Consider the following 16,239-nt stretch of genomic DNA (forward strand, 5'->3'; position numbering starts at 1 on the left):
CTCCCCGCTCTGGCTCTGGTGAATTCTCTCACCCTCCCGCGCTTCTGACTGTACCCAGTGCATGTATAAACAAAACAAATAAATAAATAAATAACATGCCTCTATTTAAAAAAAAAAAAAAAAGATGCAACCGATGAAGCTATCCTCAGCCGCTGCAGCATGAGTTCGATCCCAGGCCAGGGAGATACCGACATGGCACAGCAGACCTCTCCTGACTCGCCTGCCGCTCCCCTCAGCAGTGTATTTCACTCAATATGCCTGTTCTGTTCCCCACTCTGTCTCTGCTGAATCTTCTTACCCCCCACACCTCTGGCCTGTACCCCAGCACTTGTATGCATAAAAAATATTTTAAAAAATTTTTTTAAATTCCCATTCTCCAAAGGAATAGTCTGCTTCACAAAAGAAGATATATACTGGTCAATACATGAAAATGGACTCATTAGTTATGGGGAAATGCAAATTAAAACCACAATACACACAAATGGGGGGGGGGAAGCCAACCATCAATCTTACTGATAAATCTCAGTATAAAAGTTCAGGAAAAAGATAAACCAAAAATGATATATAAAATATAGGGCCTCCCCTGGTGGCATAGCGGTTGAGCGCTGGGCTGCGAGGCTGCCCACAGCCTCTGCAGCGCCCGTTCGTTCCCCGGTCGCCGGCGAGGGTCCCACCAAAAAAAAAAAAAAGATCTATAAAATATAAATGATATATAGCACTCGTGGCATTTTTTCTTTTTAAATATTTTGGATTTACAGAAAAGTTGCAAAAATAGAGTTCTCACTTTATATAGAACAATTATTAAAACTAAAGAATGGGGCCTCCTTGGTGGCTTGAGGAGCTAAGAACAGCACTATGAAGCTATCCGCAGCCTCTGCAGCACAAGTTCGCTCCCCGCGCAGGAAGGGAGCTACCCACATGGTACAGCAGACCTCTCCTGTCTCGCCTGCTGCTCCCCAAAGCAGTGTATTTCAGTCAGTCTGCCTGTTTTGTTCCCCACTCTGTCTCTGGCGAATCCTCTCACCCCCTGCACCTCTGGCCTGTACCCCAGTTCTTGTATGCATAAATAAATAAATCTTAAAAAACAAAAACTAAAGAATGAACACTGGTATAATATTCAACTACATACTTGAATTTCACTGGTTATCCCATTAATGTCCTTTTTCTGTTCTAGGGTCCAACCGTTAAGGTACAATGTCTCCTTAGTATCCTCTAATCTGTGACGCTTTGTTGGGATTTCCCTTGGGGTTTTTTGTTGTTGTTGTTTTTTTAAAGATTTATTTATTTATGCATACAAGAGCTGGGGTACAGGCCAGAGGCCGGGGGAGAGGGGTGTGAGTATTCACCAGAGACAGAGTGGGGAACAGAACAGGCAGATTGACCAAAGTACAGTACTAAGGGGAGCAGCAGGCGAGTCAGGAGAGGTCTGCTGCGCCATGTGGATAACTCCCTGGCTGGCCAGGAATCGAACTCGTGCTACAGTGGCTGTGGATATCTTCATATGTTGTGTCTTAATACTTGCGCCACCAGGGAGGCCCATGGATTTCCCTTGTTTTTCATTTTTGAAGAGAACTAGTCAATTACTTTGAGAATATTTCTCAAGTTACCTTTGTTGTTTTCTCTTTTTTTTTTTTTTTTAAATGAGGCATGTATTTTTATTTATTTGTTTGTTTGTTTGTTTGTTTGTTTGTACATGCACTGGGTACAGTCAGAAGTGCAGGAGGGTGAGAGAATTCACCAGAGCCAGAGCGGGGAGCAGAGCAGGCAGAAGGACCGAAGTACACTGCTGAGGGGAGCAGCGGGCGGCAGGAGAGGTCTGCGCGCCATGTGGGACCCTCCTCCGGTGGCCGGGGAGCAGCCGGGGATCGAACCGGCGCCGCAGAGGTCGCGGGCAGCTTCGCAACCCAGCGCTCAACCGCTGCGCCACCGGGGAGGCCCTGTTGTTTTCTCTTGATCAGATTGAAGTTACACATTTTTGGTAAGAATATTATGGAAGTGATGTGCTCTTTTTGGTGTATCATTGGGAGGTACATGATGTCAATATGTCTTGTTACTGCTGATTTTTTTTAAAGATTTATTTATTTATGATCATTTATTTATTTATGATTTATTTATGATTACAAGAACAGGGCACAGGCCAGAGGTGCGAGGATTCGCCAGAGACAGAGGGGAACAGAACAGGCAGACTGACCAAAATACACTGCTGAGGGGAGCAGCAGGCGAGTCAGAAGAGGTCTGCTGCGCCAGGTGGGTAGCTCTTTGGCCAGGGATAGAACTGGTGCTGCAGAGGCTGCAGACAGCTTCACAGCGCTATGCTCAACTCATTGTGCCACCAGGGAGGCCCCTACTGCTGATACTAGCTAGCCACAATCATTTAGTTGAAATGGTATTTGCAGGTTTCTCACTGTAAAGTTACTATTTTTCCTTTTGTACCTAGGATCTTAAGACAATTAAAAAACATACTACATACTATTCACAGATATGAATGGTAACAAATTCCCATACATACTTGAGAATATAAATAGACTAGTGATACTACTTAACATTTTTAGGAGTCTGGAAGTACTAATATAAATTAAACCAGTGACTCCAAAACTTAGTTGCAATTTGGAATCACCTAGGAACCTTAATAACATCAATATCTGACTTCTACTACCAGACATCCTAACTTGTTTGGTATGGGTGTTAGGAGCATTGTGGTTTTTAAAAGCTATTCAGGCAATTCTAATATGTAGCAGGGGTCAGCAACCACTGACTTAAAGTAAACATTTATGGAAACACCAGTAATTCATGATTTAAATATGAGAAACCAGGTTACACACTTGAGTAAGCACTCAACTGTATTCTAAAAAAAGTGTCAAGAATTAACATACATTTTGAAAAAGTGTCACGCAACAACAAAGCTGAAAGATCAGTAAAACAATGAATTTTAAAAATCAGAGTAGTGAAGGCATAATTTCTTATAAATTCCAGGGGACCGCTCACCTACAGCAGGCAGAAAGTGATACTTTATAAACATTTACGTGAGAAATCAAAGTGGTCTCAGTGTAGCTTGAACAGATAACGCCAGAAAAAAAAAAAATTAGTACATGCAAGAGATCTTTAAAGATGGAAAATGAAGCATTCTGCCTCGTGTCTAAATAGGGATTACGCTACTTTTGTCTTTAACACTTCAAAGTGGCAAAAATGCACAAACCTTCAGTAATCGCAATTATTAATAATCTTCAAGTACCTCGATTTATCCCGATCTATACAAATACGGTGCTGATCAACTGATGACACACTCAAGAAAAGCAAGCACAGGTAAGCAGTTTAGTCTCAATGTTGTGACCAGCCACTGCTACATCAAAACACCAACAGGCAACACGAAAAGTCCGAACACAGTGATACCGAACGGTTCTAAATTCTCTTACCAAGTGGCAAACACCTGGCCAAACCGCCAACCGCAGACGCCGCGGATGCCGGGCTCGGTGTCGTCCACCACCGTGAAGAAGAAGGCGACTTGCCACAAGCAGGCCTGTCGGTTTCGAAAGAAACGGTTTCGACGGAGCACCCGACGGAGGGTAGCGGAGGATCCTCGCCGCGGCAAACGCCCGCGCAGCCCTGAGGGGTTCGGCTCCGGCCACCGACTAGCCGGCCGGCGCTCCTGACAGAAACTACACCCCGCGCGCAGCCGGAGGGCCGTTGACGCGCGTGCGCAGTGCAGCCCTTCCGTCTCCCGCTCCGCCCACCGAGGAGCAACCGTCACAAGAAAGTCGCCACTTCCGCGGGCGCATGCGCAGTGGCGAGTCGGGCGCGTGCGCAGCACCCGGTCCTTCCCGGCTGGAGCTTCTGCCCCTCACGCTCCTCCTCCAGCTCCGCACCCCCCTCTCCCAAAGCCTGCCGCGGCCCGGTACCAGCGTGTGGTCCCGCCTAGGCAGCCGTCCGGTCCTCGTGCTCCCGGGACAGCCGTGGAGCGTGTTAGCGGCGCGTGGCGCTAGCCATGGCGATGGATCAAGTGAACGCGCTGTGCGAGCAGCTGGTGAAGGCAGTGACGGTCATGATGGACCCCAGCTCCACCCAGCGCTACCGGCTGGAAGCCCTCAAGGTAGCTGGGGTCTGGCGCCCCGGGCCTGCCGCGAGATCCTCTCCCAGCCCTAGCAGACCCGACACCGCCAAAACCCTGGTGGTCTCTCGCCCACGTTGCCCCAGGACCTCCCTCCCCAATCCCGGGGGTCGGATGGGGGGGTGCTTCCCCTCGCCGCCTTCTGCCTCTTCCCACTCCCAACCTTTTTTGCTTGCCGAGCCTGCCTTTTCCCCCGGGGCGCTCGGGTGCGTAAATGCTTCTCATCCCACCACTTTTCGCTGCTCTGTCTTATCCTTCTACCACTTCTGTTCACTCTAGTCCGCAACACCAACATCTCCGCAGCCGGCTGAACGTATTTTACCCCCCAAAGCCCCACATCCTCGCATCCCTTTGCCTTTCCTAGGCGCACGTGCCCATCCTGTCCCCGACAACGGCCACATTCTTTATGGTCTCCCCACGCTAAGTGTTACCCTGCTGACCCGCTCTAACCGAGCCCCAGCCCCTCTGGTGCCCCTTTGCTACATCTTTACGCACCTCTAACTTTCTACTGTGTCTTAGGTATTTCTGGGCTAATTCTCATAACCAACGCCCCCGCCCCCCCCATGTTTCTTAGTGTGATATTCTTAGGCTATTTTGCGCAAAGATGAACTTCCACCACTTACTTTGCATTTAAACAAGGGCACTTTGGTTTCCTGAAAGTAATGTCTTTGAGTCCCAGATGCTGTGCTCCCGACTTGTGTTTTGCTGTTTGGGAATGCTAATACCATAAATACGAACTTGTTCTCACCTCAAACAATGTATGTGAACTATTAGAAATGACCACTAGGAAAAAAATTACTTGTGTTCTACGTGTTTTAAGTGATGTAACTTCAAAAAGTGAAGTGAGCACCGCTTGAAAGAAACTTTACAATACAGTTGTAACAATTTATTATGAAATGTTAAAAATAGACACAAAAGTATATCCTACAATGATCTTGTATATGTCCATCACCTAAACTCGGCAGTTACAAAGATTTTACATTTACTTTATCTCTTCACCAAAGGTTTCTAAAGCAAAACCTCGAAATTGTCATTTCAAGCCATTATACTGAAGGGGTATCTGACAAAAAGCTTTTTATTCATTTAGATAAGGTTTGTTTTTTGTTTTTATGTTACTTGACTGTAGCATGGGGAATCTGGAACTACCCAACTAAAGGGAATGTTTGTTTCTTTATTGCTATGATGTTGAGCTAGATTTTGCAACTTAAAAGTATAGCTTAGGTTAGTTTCTTAAGATGAAGGGTTTTTTTTTTAGTTCTCACCTTCTCTTGGCTCCCAAGGGAAACAGTTAGTTGTTTTTTCTTTCAGTTTTGTGAAGAGTTTAAAGAAAAGTGCCCTATCTGTGTTCCCTGTGGCTTGAGGTTGGCTGAGAAAACACAAATTGCCATCGTCAGGCATTTTGGCCTTCAGATCCTGGAACATGTTGTCAAGTAAGGAACTTTTGGATGTTACTACTGAAGTATGTGAGAAAGCAAATCTTTATTTCTTATATAACTCATAGAGATACTCTTTAGGTGAGTTGAAAAGAACAATCCCCAAGAAGAAATGAATGATCCCCAAAAGGTTATTAGAACCTCATGGGAATTCTCCTTTAGGACTTAACCTTTTTCTTCTTCTATCTAAAGTTGTAATTTCTTCTGTGTAAAATGCAAGGTACATAGAGTACTTAGCTTTCCATGAATGTTTGCTAATAGCTGCTAATCATTCAACCAGCATTTATTGAGCTGCTACTATATGCCAGACCTCAAAAAAAAAAAAAAATTAAAGGCACAATGCCTAATCAGAGATTGATTTACCTATACATTGATTTTTTTTTTATTAAGTTTGAAGGTGTGCGATCTCTTTACAGCCCAGCCAAAGCAGGATTATATGACAGTAACTGAAAACCCCTCCTAACTTGAGTCTCCTACCCGCAGTGCTTGTCAGAAGAATCAGCTTGTAAGATTTAGCCTTGTTTTTTTGCTGGATTTGTGTTATTACCTTGTAACCAGCACAGAAATGGAGTTAGTGTTATCAAGATTATATTTTTCCAATTATGTTGTTACATTTCCCCCAGATGTATTTGCTTTTGGTCTTTGAAATTAAAGGGAAAAGCTGATTTGTGCACAAATTCTTTATTCTGATTAATGAACTGCTGTCTATATAAAACTCTTACCCAAGAATTTTTCTTCTTTTAACATTTTGGTTAAATATGGACTGATTTTTTATTCTTTGAAGAATACAAAATCAAAAGTATAGTTGCTTAATGAAATCACCAACATAATCTTAACAGAGGAATCAAAACTAGTCTCTTGTGAAAAGAAGACTTCTAATGTGGTTCTGTTGACTTTATGCATTTTGGTGGCCAGGTTTCGATGGAACAGCATGTCTCGATTGGAGAAGGTCTATCTGAAGAACAGTGTCATGGAGCTGATTGCAAATGTAAGGAATGGTTGCTTGGAAGACTTAATGTTTCCAAGGTAGCTTAGACAAAGTGTGACTTCTTCAGTGTAGCATTTATATAAAAATTCACTGGTTCTACATAAGTCAAATCAGATACTTTTTATAATATTAAATGTTATCTTTAAGGTAGAAAGAACCATCACCACAAGAATCATAATTCTTCACATTTTCATTACTAGGCTTAATTAATCCCTTATGTGTTGAGTTCTACTTTTTTTTTAAAGATTTATTTATTAATGCACACAAGAACTAGGGTACAGGCCAGAAGTTTGGGGGGTGAGAGACCTACCAGAGAGAGAGTGGGGAACAGAACAGGCAGATTGAGTGAAATACACTGCTGAGGGGAGCAGCGGATAATTCAGTAGAGGCCTACTGTGCCATGTGGGTTGCTCCCTGGCCACCGGGGATCGAACTTGTGCTGCAGTGGCTGCGGATAACTTCATAGATTGCATCTTAACTCCTTGTGCCACCAGGGAGGCCCGTACTTTTATTTATTTTTTTTAAGATTGATTTCTATTTATTTCTGCATACAAGAACTGGGGTACAGAGGTACAGGGGAGTGAGAGGATTCACCAGAGCAGAGTGGGGAGCAGAACAGGTAGACCTGCTGAAATACACTGTTCAGAGGAACAAGGCGGCGAGACAGGAGAGGTCTGCTGTGCCGTGTGGGTCAGCTCCCTAGCCAGGGATCCAATTCATGCTGCAGTGGCTGGCAGTCGCTGGTGATAGCTTGATAGCCCTAAATTATATTGAAACTCTGTCCACTTTACTCTTTGTTTCCTTTCATTCCAGAGTGAACTATTATGTATGATACTAGCTATAAATATATGCAGGATGAATTTGTTTCAGGAGAATATAATTTGTTTTGAGAATGATTCATTTCAAGAATATGACTTTAAACATGTTTTAAATTTATTGGTTTTTTAAAAGATTTATTTTTATTTATTTTTGCATACCAGAACTGGGGCGTAGGCCAGAGGTGCAGGGTGTGAGAGGATTCACCAGAGACAGAATGGAGAGCAGAACAGCCAGATCAACTGAAATACACTGCTGAGGGGAGCAGTGGGTGCGGCAGGAGAGGTCTGCTGCGCCATGTGGGTTAGCTCGCTGGCTGGGGATCGAAGTTGCAGTGGCTGGCAATAGCTTGATAGCACTGACACTTTAACCCCTGAACCACCAGGGAGGTCCATGTTGTTTTAACCAAAGGCATAAAAAACGGAATTCCTACCCCTTTCTCATTCCAAAGTCTGTGCCTTTAATATTAAAAAAAAATTACCTTCCAATTTTTTAATTAACTTAGCTTGTATTTTGCTAGTTCTGAAGGACTCGACAGAAGTCATAATTTATTAATCATGTTATGGGTTTCACCCCCACTATCAAAAAATAGAACTTTCCTAATTGGCATGATTTGATAGGTTATTTTTTGGGTCTGGGAACCCTCAAAAACTTTTCCATATAAATTACTGTAATAGCACTCCTGTACTTATAAAATAATTTACCAAATCATACCAATAGGAATGTTCTACTTTTGGATACTGGAGGAAACCTCTATCAAACTTAGAAGAACAAAACCCAATAATGACCTTTCTGACTCTTCTAATACTAGGACTACTGGTAAACTATTCAGTTGCTGCCCCTTTTATCAGTCTCTCAATATTCTCTTTATTTCTATACTCTTCTACCAGTGTTGGCCCTCCCACAAAATGAAATGACCAATGAGTCTCTTCAGTTTATAAAGGGAAACAATGATGTCTTCCTTGCTCTGTGACAGCCATTTTATTAGCTGATGCAACTCTTACTTAAGCTTTAAGTGGGAAGAATGACTAGTGAGAATGCAGGACAAGTGACTCAGATATGGAGAACAGGTTTGTTTATTCTGTTTAAAAAGCAGGCCTGCTGATGAGTTTTGTACACCTTTACGGCCCAGTTTTTTTTTTTTTCCTTGAATTCAGTCTAGCAGATCTCTTAATGTCTCTTCTTCTTTCTCAGGGAACACTGGACATTTTGGAAGAGGAGAATCATATTAAAGATGTTCTATCTAGAATTGTAGTAGAAATGATCAAGCGGGAGTGGCCACAGCACTGGCCTGACATGCTTATAGAATTGGACACTCTTTCTAAACAAGGGGTATGGAATATAGCTGAATCAGTTCAGTTTCCTTTTGGTTTTTTTTTTTTAGGGTTTTTTGTTTGTTTGTTTGTTTTGGCTCTTCAGGGGTTTTTTGTTTTGTCAACAGAAAAGAGCCTTTGGGTATCCCTATAATGAAAAATGTTTTAGTTTAATTTAGCTTATTTCTAATATTCTAGGAAACACAGACAGAATTAGTGATGTTTATCCTTTTGCGACTGGCAGAGGACGTAGTGACCTTTCAGACATTACCCCCTCAAAGAAGAAGGGATATCCAACAAACATTAACCCAGAACATGGAAAGGATCTTCAGCTTTCTACTAAACACCCTTCAAGAAAATGTAAATCAGTACCGGCAAGCGGTAAGGGGATACCCTATCTCTCAAAAGTCCTGTTTTCTTCTATGAGCGAATTTTTTTGTTTGTTTTTTAAAGTTAATTTTCAGCAAGGAACTAGGATATATCTAGTTCAACAACAACAAAGTCATTTTATGAGCTAAGAAGAAACAGATAACAGGAAAAAGTGGAACTAATTTTCTAAGAAATTCAATTCAATGAATTTCATGTATTAGGGAAAAGTCTTTGTACAGTAAGAAAATTCTTAAAATAGTGTAAAAGTGAAAGTTAACTCCTAATATTTAAAAATTTCTAATAGGTCAGGATAATTATCCTTGTTATTTTTTATATCCCATTTAGGCCTGACCTCTTTTTCAGTGAAAACTTAGAAGTTATATTAACCTTGGCTACATGATCCCTTGTATTTTATTCCTCATGAGGATTTTCTTCTGCAGAAAAGAGCAAGCTGGATAAAGATACTGTCTTTCAACTTTTATGGTATTTAGCAGAGAGCCTTCAGAAGGAGACAGTGTGAAATTAGCCTAGTTTGGTGGTTCTCAGTGGGGGTGGTTTCCCCCCAGGTTGTCACAATAAGAGTGGGTACTGGCATCTAGCAGGTGGAGGCAAAGATGTTGCCAAACCTTCCATAATCCACAGAACAGTCCCTATTGATAAAGAATTACCCAATCCAAAATGTTGACAGTGCTGAGTAAAGAACTCTGATTTAGAATTCTCATAATACATACTTAACATATTAGGATTAATTAAAATTAGTTATTTTTTGTGTCCACAGCAGTTTCATTAGGTTTATTTTTCAGAACTGTGCTAGAAGCTTACACAGATATTGATAAGGTTATGAGCTATTAGGGTGGGGGTGAACTCACAGTGGGCACCTAATTAACATCCAAAAAAATATTTTGAGTAAGTATTAAGCCTTCATCAGCCATAATCATATTTGTTTGAATTTTGCATATTATTTAATCCTCAAAACAACCCTAAGAGAAAGTATTATCTCCATTTTAGGAATAAGTATCCCAAGGTACAGATTATAATGTTGAAGATCTCCTAATAAATGTTTGTGGAATTTAAGCCCATCCTTTTATTAGAATGTACTCTTTCCCCCTGAATTTCTCCCCTAGCATTTTCAAAAGAAAATACCTGAGAAACATTTGCATTATATATATTATTGAGGATAAAGAAGGTTTTTTCATTTCCCCTTCAGAGATTTAATCCCTAAGAGAAGGAGAATAAATTATGAATACTTAGATGTCCTAGAAATCTAGTCAACATACCAGATAAGGACTGATTGATTATAGCCTCACAAATATTAGAAATCTGTCCGCTGTGGTTTTTACCCATAGTTTCATTCTCTCCATCTGTTAAACCAGGCTACCATTTGTGCCTAGAATTAGAGCACACCAAGAGCTATTTTTTGTACCTTGAACTTCTTAGTTTCATCATAGGTTCCTTCTCTGATTCCATCACCCATTCCAGTACCTTCCCAATTGGGGAGGAGGTTGAACGGTAACAGATGAGGGATGAATGGGAGCACCTTCCTCCTGTCACCTGGCTCTGGCACTGGTCCCAGAGGCATGGACAATCCGAATGAGACTGAAAAATTTGTTGGAGTGACTGGACTTGGCTGTTGTCAGTCGGATTCCTTTTCCTTCTTGGGCAGAACCAGTAGATAGATATTGGTGAGAGGGTTCTACTTACCTGTACCCCATTAACACCTCTACCTGATTACTGCTGATGAAGGCTTAATACTTATTAAAAATATTTTTTTGAAAGTTAAAAAAAATAGTAAAACAAATCCTTTCTGATTCTAATGGTAGTAAGTTTTCAGGTCTATGAGAAGTTGTTATTGCTGCTTGAATTATTTTTCCCTTAACTGTCTTTAGGAGTTATTCTTAATTTTAATTTCAAAAGTTCCTCAGGAAACACATTAATTTTATACATGTATAAAGTATATAGAACTTAAAAAGTTTTATGGAATTTGAAATGTGAGAGTAACACTGGTAATTTACATTTACTAAATAGACATTTTCATATATTTAACATCCATATTTTTGGATATGTGGTTTTCCTATGGTTGCATCCATACATACATGGTCACAAAGTATATTCATTTAATTTCTTTTTTTTCTATTAACATTACGTAATTTCAGTATACCATGGTCAGTTAGAATTTGCCTTTATTTTAATGCGGAAAGAAGCTAATACTTTGTTTTAAACTGTATTTCTCATCACTAGCAAAGTTGATTCTTACTCATTTTTCATCTGTTGTATTTCGTTTTAAACTGTATGCTTAGAAATTATCTTTGTGGATCTTAATGTTCGAATAAGTTTGTGTAAGTGCCTTATATTGACTTCTGACCATTTTGTTAAAATAACCTGCCCTTGTTAGAGGAAATAACTAGTTATGCATTCTTAGTAAAGTTGTATTCTTTTCCAAGATTAAAGTTGATTCAGTATTTGAAAATCATTACTGACGAGCCTTAGTTATGGGGGTGGAAAGTTATTACCTAACCTTTTGCTCATTAAATACATTGGATTCTTATACTTCTTTTCTTTCAGAAGACAGATAATTCTCAGGAGTCAAAGGTAAGAGTTCTTTGTGGAGTTGGAAAGAGACTTCTTTAAGCCTATCAGGTACAGAGATGTATACACTAGTAGAGGGTGAGCTCAGTCTTATTTTATTTTATCATTGAGTTAGGTAGAGGGAGTCAAAATTACAGTATTTGAGATTTATTGAAGGGGATAAAATGGCCATACTTACCAATATGGTCTTATTACTGGATGTTGAGAATGCAATTATTGGAGAAGTGATTGCTTATCAGAAGAAAACCTTTGAATTCCCTATCAGTGACTCTTACATATTTAAAATCAATTTAAAAGAAAAAAATTGTATATTTTTTAGAATTATAAAATAGAAGGAGCACAGGTGTAATCAAAGCTTCCTTGTCTACTAGTGTGCCCTTAATGGTCAAAATGATTTTTTTCATGCAGGCCCAAGCACATTGTCGAGTAGGAGTTGCAGCACTGAATACTCTAGCAGGCTACATAGACTGGGTGTCCATGAGTCATATTACTGCTGAAAACTGTAAACTCCTGGAGATGTTGTGCCTGCTTCTAAATGAACAGGAACTTCAGTTGGGAGCAGCTGAGTGTCTTCTCATTGCAGTCAGCAGAAAAGTAAGCTACCACTAGAAAATGACTTTATCCTCAGACTCTGTGTGTGTGTATGTGTTTAATATTATGTTGTGGCATGGGGCCTCCCTGGTGGCGCAAGGGGTTAAGCACTGCACTATGAAGCAATCTGAAGCCTTTGCAGCACGAGTTTGATCCCCGGCCGGCCAGGGAGAAACCCCATGGCACAGCAGACCTCCTGCCTCGCCCACTGCTCCCCTCAGCAGTGTATTTCAGTCAGTCTGCCTGTTCTGTTCCCCACTGTCTCTGGTGAATCCTCTCACTGCTCTCCCCCATGCCCCCACCCCCCCATACCCCCACCCCCCACACATACCTCTGGCATGTCACCCAGTTCTTATATGCATAAATAAATAAATCTTAAAAAAAAAAATGTTGTGGCAGAAAGACTTCTAAAAGTTTGGGCTTTTTTTTTTTTTTTTAAGATTTATTTATTATTTATCTATACAAGCACTGGGTACAGTCAGAAGCGCAGGAGGGTGAGAGAATTCACCAGAGCCAGAGCGGGGAACAGAACAGCCAGACTGATGAAATACACTGCTGAGGGGAGCAGCGGGCAGCAGGAGAGATCTGTGCGCGATGTGGGACCCTCACCGGCGGCCGGGGATCGAACCGGCGCTGCAGAGGCTGCAGGCAGCTTCGCAACCCAGCGCTCAACCGCTGCACCACAGGGGAGGCCCTAAAAGTTTGGACTTTTTTACTGGACATCAATTTATTACATGCCTTTGACCCCTTTGGATAAGTTTGCCAGTATTCTATGGATATGCTGCAATATGCAGCATATAAAGATTTGTCATGGTACTTGGTTCTTAACATAGTTATGAACCTTGGACGTCACACTTAAGTACAGAGGTAAAATTAATATTAAAGATTAGCATGCAGTGTTATGTCAAAGAATCTTAGATAGAGGTTAACACTGACTATACATTCATGCATCTTACTCACACATCTCTTGACAGATACATCATTAGGTGAACCTGTGCAAACATCAGAGTGTAATAACACAAACCTAGATGGTATAACCTACACTGCTAGTTGTGTGTATGCTATGTGATAACCTACTGGAGCCACCATTATATGTGTAGTTTGTCTCTACCCAAACATTGTTAAGCAATCCATTACTGTACCTATCTTTGCTAACATGACTTTTCTCCACAGACATGTTGTCATCAGATGTAATTTACTTTGCTTTCATTACAGCATTGTAGCCCTTACCCATTTTTAGTCTTAAATAGTTGGCCTTTTTCTAGTGTTTAGTCAGCTGCAGGGCTATGTGAGAATTATGAAGTGAGTATGTTGGATTATATAGAAAATGTTAATATTTGAAGACTCTTAATAATATTATTTGTATTACCCATGTTTCCCTAAAATTGGGTGTAGGGCAAGTTGGAAGACCGGAAGCCCTTGATGGTCTTATTTGGAGATGTTGCCATGCATTATATACTTGTTGCTGCCCGGTGAGTATCTACATTTCTGTATATTTTCTGATTTCTTTGTTATTTTTAGGTCTTCCTTGGATGTATTTAAAGTTCCTTTCTGTGTTCCTGAGAGTATTCTTTGTAGGAAAACCAGGCAGTCATTTAAAGGAACAATTCAACCATTTTGAAGACCTTATACTGGAAATAAGTTGTGGCACCAGCCCACTTTCATAGTTTTTCCTATTCTCCCTAGGCAACTCATTTTGATTCTTTGTCTCTGGTCCGCAAGCCTCCTAGTAGCCTTGGTAACTAGGCCAGAGAAAGCTCTGGTCTGTTGCAGCAGAGTCTGTCTCAGGGCCTCCCTCAATTGCAGGACTCCAGATATTCCTCCCTGTTCTTCATTAAAGTAATCAATATCTGAAGTGCTAAGGTTCTTGAAGGTAGCTGGAGAGATGTGCTCAATGAGAAATGTGTGCATAAAACCTATAAACACATTTATATCCTGAAATAATGACTTATTTTCTCTCAGTGCTCTAGAAAATATGAAAACATTTCCTGATAAGTATTTCTTACTAGTGAGTCAGACTGTCTTTCGCAGATAATTGAAACTGTTGTAGTACCCTCTTTTCACTACTTTCGATTTGCTCTTGGTCTCAAGAACATGAAAAGATGTGAGGCGCATATGTATTACCTAAACCCTCTTACTGCCAATTCTTCAACAGCTTTTATGCTGACTTTCCTGTGGAGACTACAGCTCTGTTTAATGGGATCCTGTCTTTTGGGTGACCATTATAGTTAATGTTTCTAAACCCCATGTTTTTATTATTTTTTTATCTTTTTTTTTAAAGATTTATTTATTTTTATACAAGAGCTGGGGTGCAGGCCAGAGTTGTGGGAGGTGAAAGGATTCACCAGAGAGAGTGAGAAGCAGAACAGGCAGACGACCAAAATACACTGCTGAGGTGAGCAGCAGGTGAGACAGGAGAGGTCTGCCACGCCATGTGAGAATCTCCCTGGCCGGCCAGGAATCGAACCCGCTCTGCAGAGGCTGCGGACAGCTTCACAGCGCTGCGCTCAACCTGCTGCGCCACAGGGGAGGCCCAAGCCCCGTGTTTTTGGTTCCATAAATACCATGACATCTACACTACGGTGTCCCATCTCTGTACTCCTGGATCCAGTGTGTAAAACTGATTTAAACCCAGGTAGTCATATTCCAGAGCCTGCACTGGAAACTATAACACCATTTACTGCCCTTCAACATCACTAGAACTTAGTCTTGCTTACTGCAAGGGCCATGTTTTTTACATTATATTCTGTTGCCTTCAGACTGCAACCAATAACAGCTGCTGTCCACTAGTCATTAATTCCTGTTACTATGAATAGTCCTGCATCTTTTTGGTTCAGATTTGTCACTAAATCTTTTTATAAATTTTTTTTTTATTTGATAGCTCTTGTATTCTAAAATAGCAGATAAGGGATTATAGACCTTAACTAAATGACTTAAAGAAAGAAAGCCCAGAGTTATGTTTATATTGAGTCTTTTTTTTTTTAAGATTTATTTATTTATGGGCCTCCCTGGTGACAAAGGAGGTTAAGCACTGCACTGTGAAGCAATCCACGAGTTCCATCCCTGGCCAGCCAGGGAGCAACCCACGTGGTGCAGCAAACCTCTCCTGTCTCGCCCGCTGCTCCCCTCAGCAGTATGTTTCAGTCAGTCTGCCTGTTCTGTGCCCCGCCCCCCACCCCCGCCTCGCTCTCTGGTGAATCCTCTCACCCCCCACACCTCTGGCCTGTACCCAAGCTGTTGTGTGCTTATGCAAAACAGGAAGACTGACTGAAACACACTGCTGAGGGGAACAGGGGCGAGTCAGGAGAGGTCTGCTTCGCCATGTGGGTTGCTTCCTGGCTGGGGATGGAGCTCTTGCTACAGTGGCTGCGGCGAGCTTCATAGGTTGTGTCTTAACCCCTTGCCCCACCAGGGAGACCCTACAGTCTTCATTTTTTTAAGACTTGATTATTTTAGAGAAGTTTTGGGTTCACCACAAAACTGAAAGGAAAGTAGAGAGATTTGTTCTTGCCCCCACACTTACATAGTCCCCCATTATTAGAATGGTGCATTTGTTAGAACTGATGAACCTACACTGGCTTATCATAATCATCCAAAGTCCAGGGTTTATCTTAGGGTTCATTCTATGAGTTTTGACAAATGCATTTTGACCTGGGTCCCCCACTGTTTAGAATCGTCTAGAGTATTTTCTCTGACCTGGAAATATTCTGTGCTCTGCCTATTCTTCCCTACTCCTCTAATCCACTCCCTGACAATTGACCTACTTTATCCATATTTTTTCCTTTTCCAGAATGTCATAATTGGAAGCATATGATATGTAACTTTTTCAGATTGGCTTCTTTCACATAGTAATATGCATTTAATGGTACCTCTGTATCTTTTTATGACTCACTTCTTTTCATGCGGAATAATTTCATTACCTGGATGGACCAGAGTTTATACATTCAGCAGGATATGGTTGCTTCCAAGTTTTGACCATTATGATTAAAGCAACTATAAACGTTTTGTAGGTTTTTATGTGGACTTAAAATTTCAATT

At 41.2% G+C, this 16,239-nt stretch overlaps 1 protein-coding gene across 1 annotated transcript in view; it reads left to right on the forward strand.

Annotated features, from left to right (window-relative positions):
- Positions 1-3,982: 3,982 nt before the first annotated feature.
- The window catches only part of XPO5 (exportin 5), a gene marked incomplete at both ends in the record, with an annotated part of 55,500 nt that continues 43,243 nt past the window's right edge, over positions 3,983-16,239 (forward strand). Inside the window, 8 exons of the mRNA XM_084228937.1 lie at positions 3,983-4,087; positions 5,414-5,535; positions 6,454-6,526; positions 8,537-8,674; positions 8,854-9,036; positions 11,587-11,613; positions 12,019-12,204; positions 13,597-13,673. Of these exons, the coding sequence (XP_084085063.1) occupies positions 3,983-4,087; positions 5,414-5,535; positions 6,454-6,526; positions 8,537-8,674; positions 8,854-9,036; positions 11,587-11,613; positions 12,019-12,204; positions 13,597-13,673 (911 nt within the window). The remainder of the gene's footprint in view (positions 4,088-5,413; positions 5,536-6,453; positions 6,527-8,536; positions 8,675-8,853; positions 9,037-11,586; positions 11,614-12,018; positions 12,205-13,596; positions 13,674-16,239) is intronic.

Source organism: Talpa europaea, assembly GCF_964194135.1.
Source record: "Talpa europaea genome assembly, chromosome: 2".
Classification (NCBI taxonomy): domain Eukaryota; kingdom Metazoa; phylum Chordata; class Mammalia; order Eulipotyphla; family Talpidae; genus Talpa; species Talpa europaea.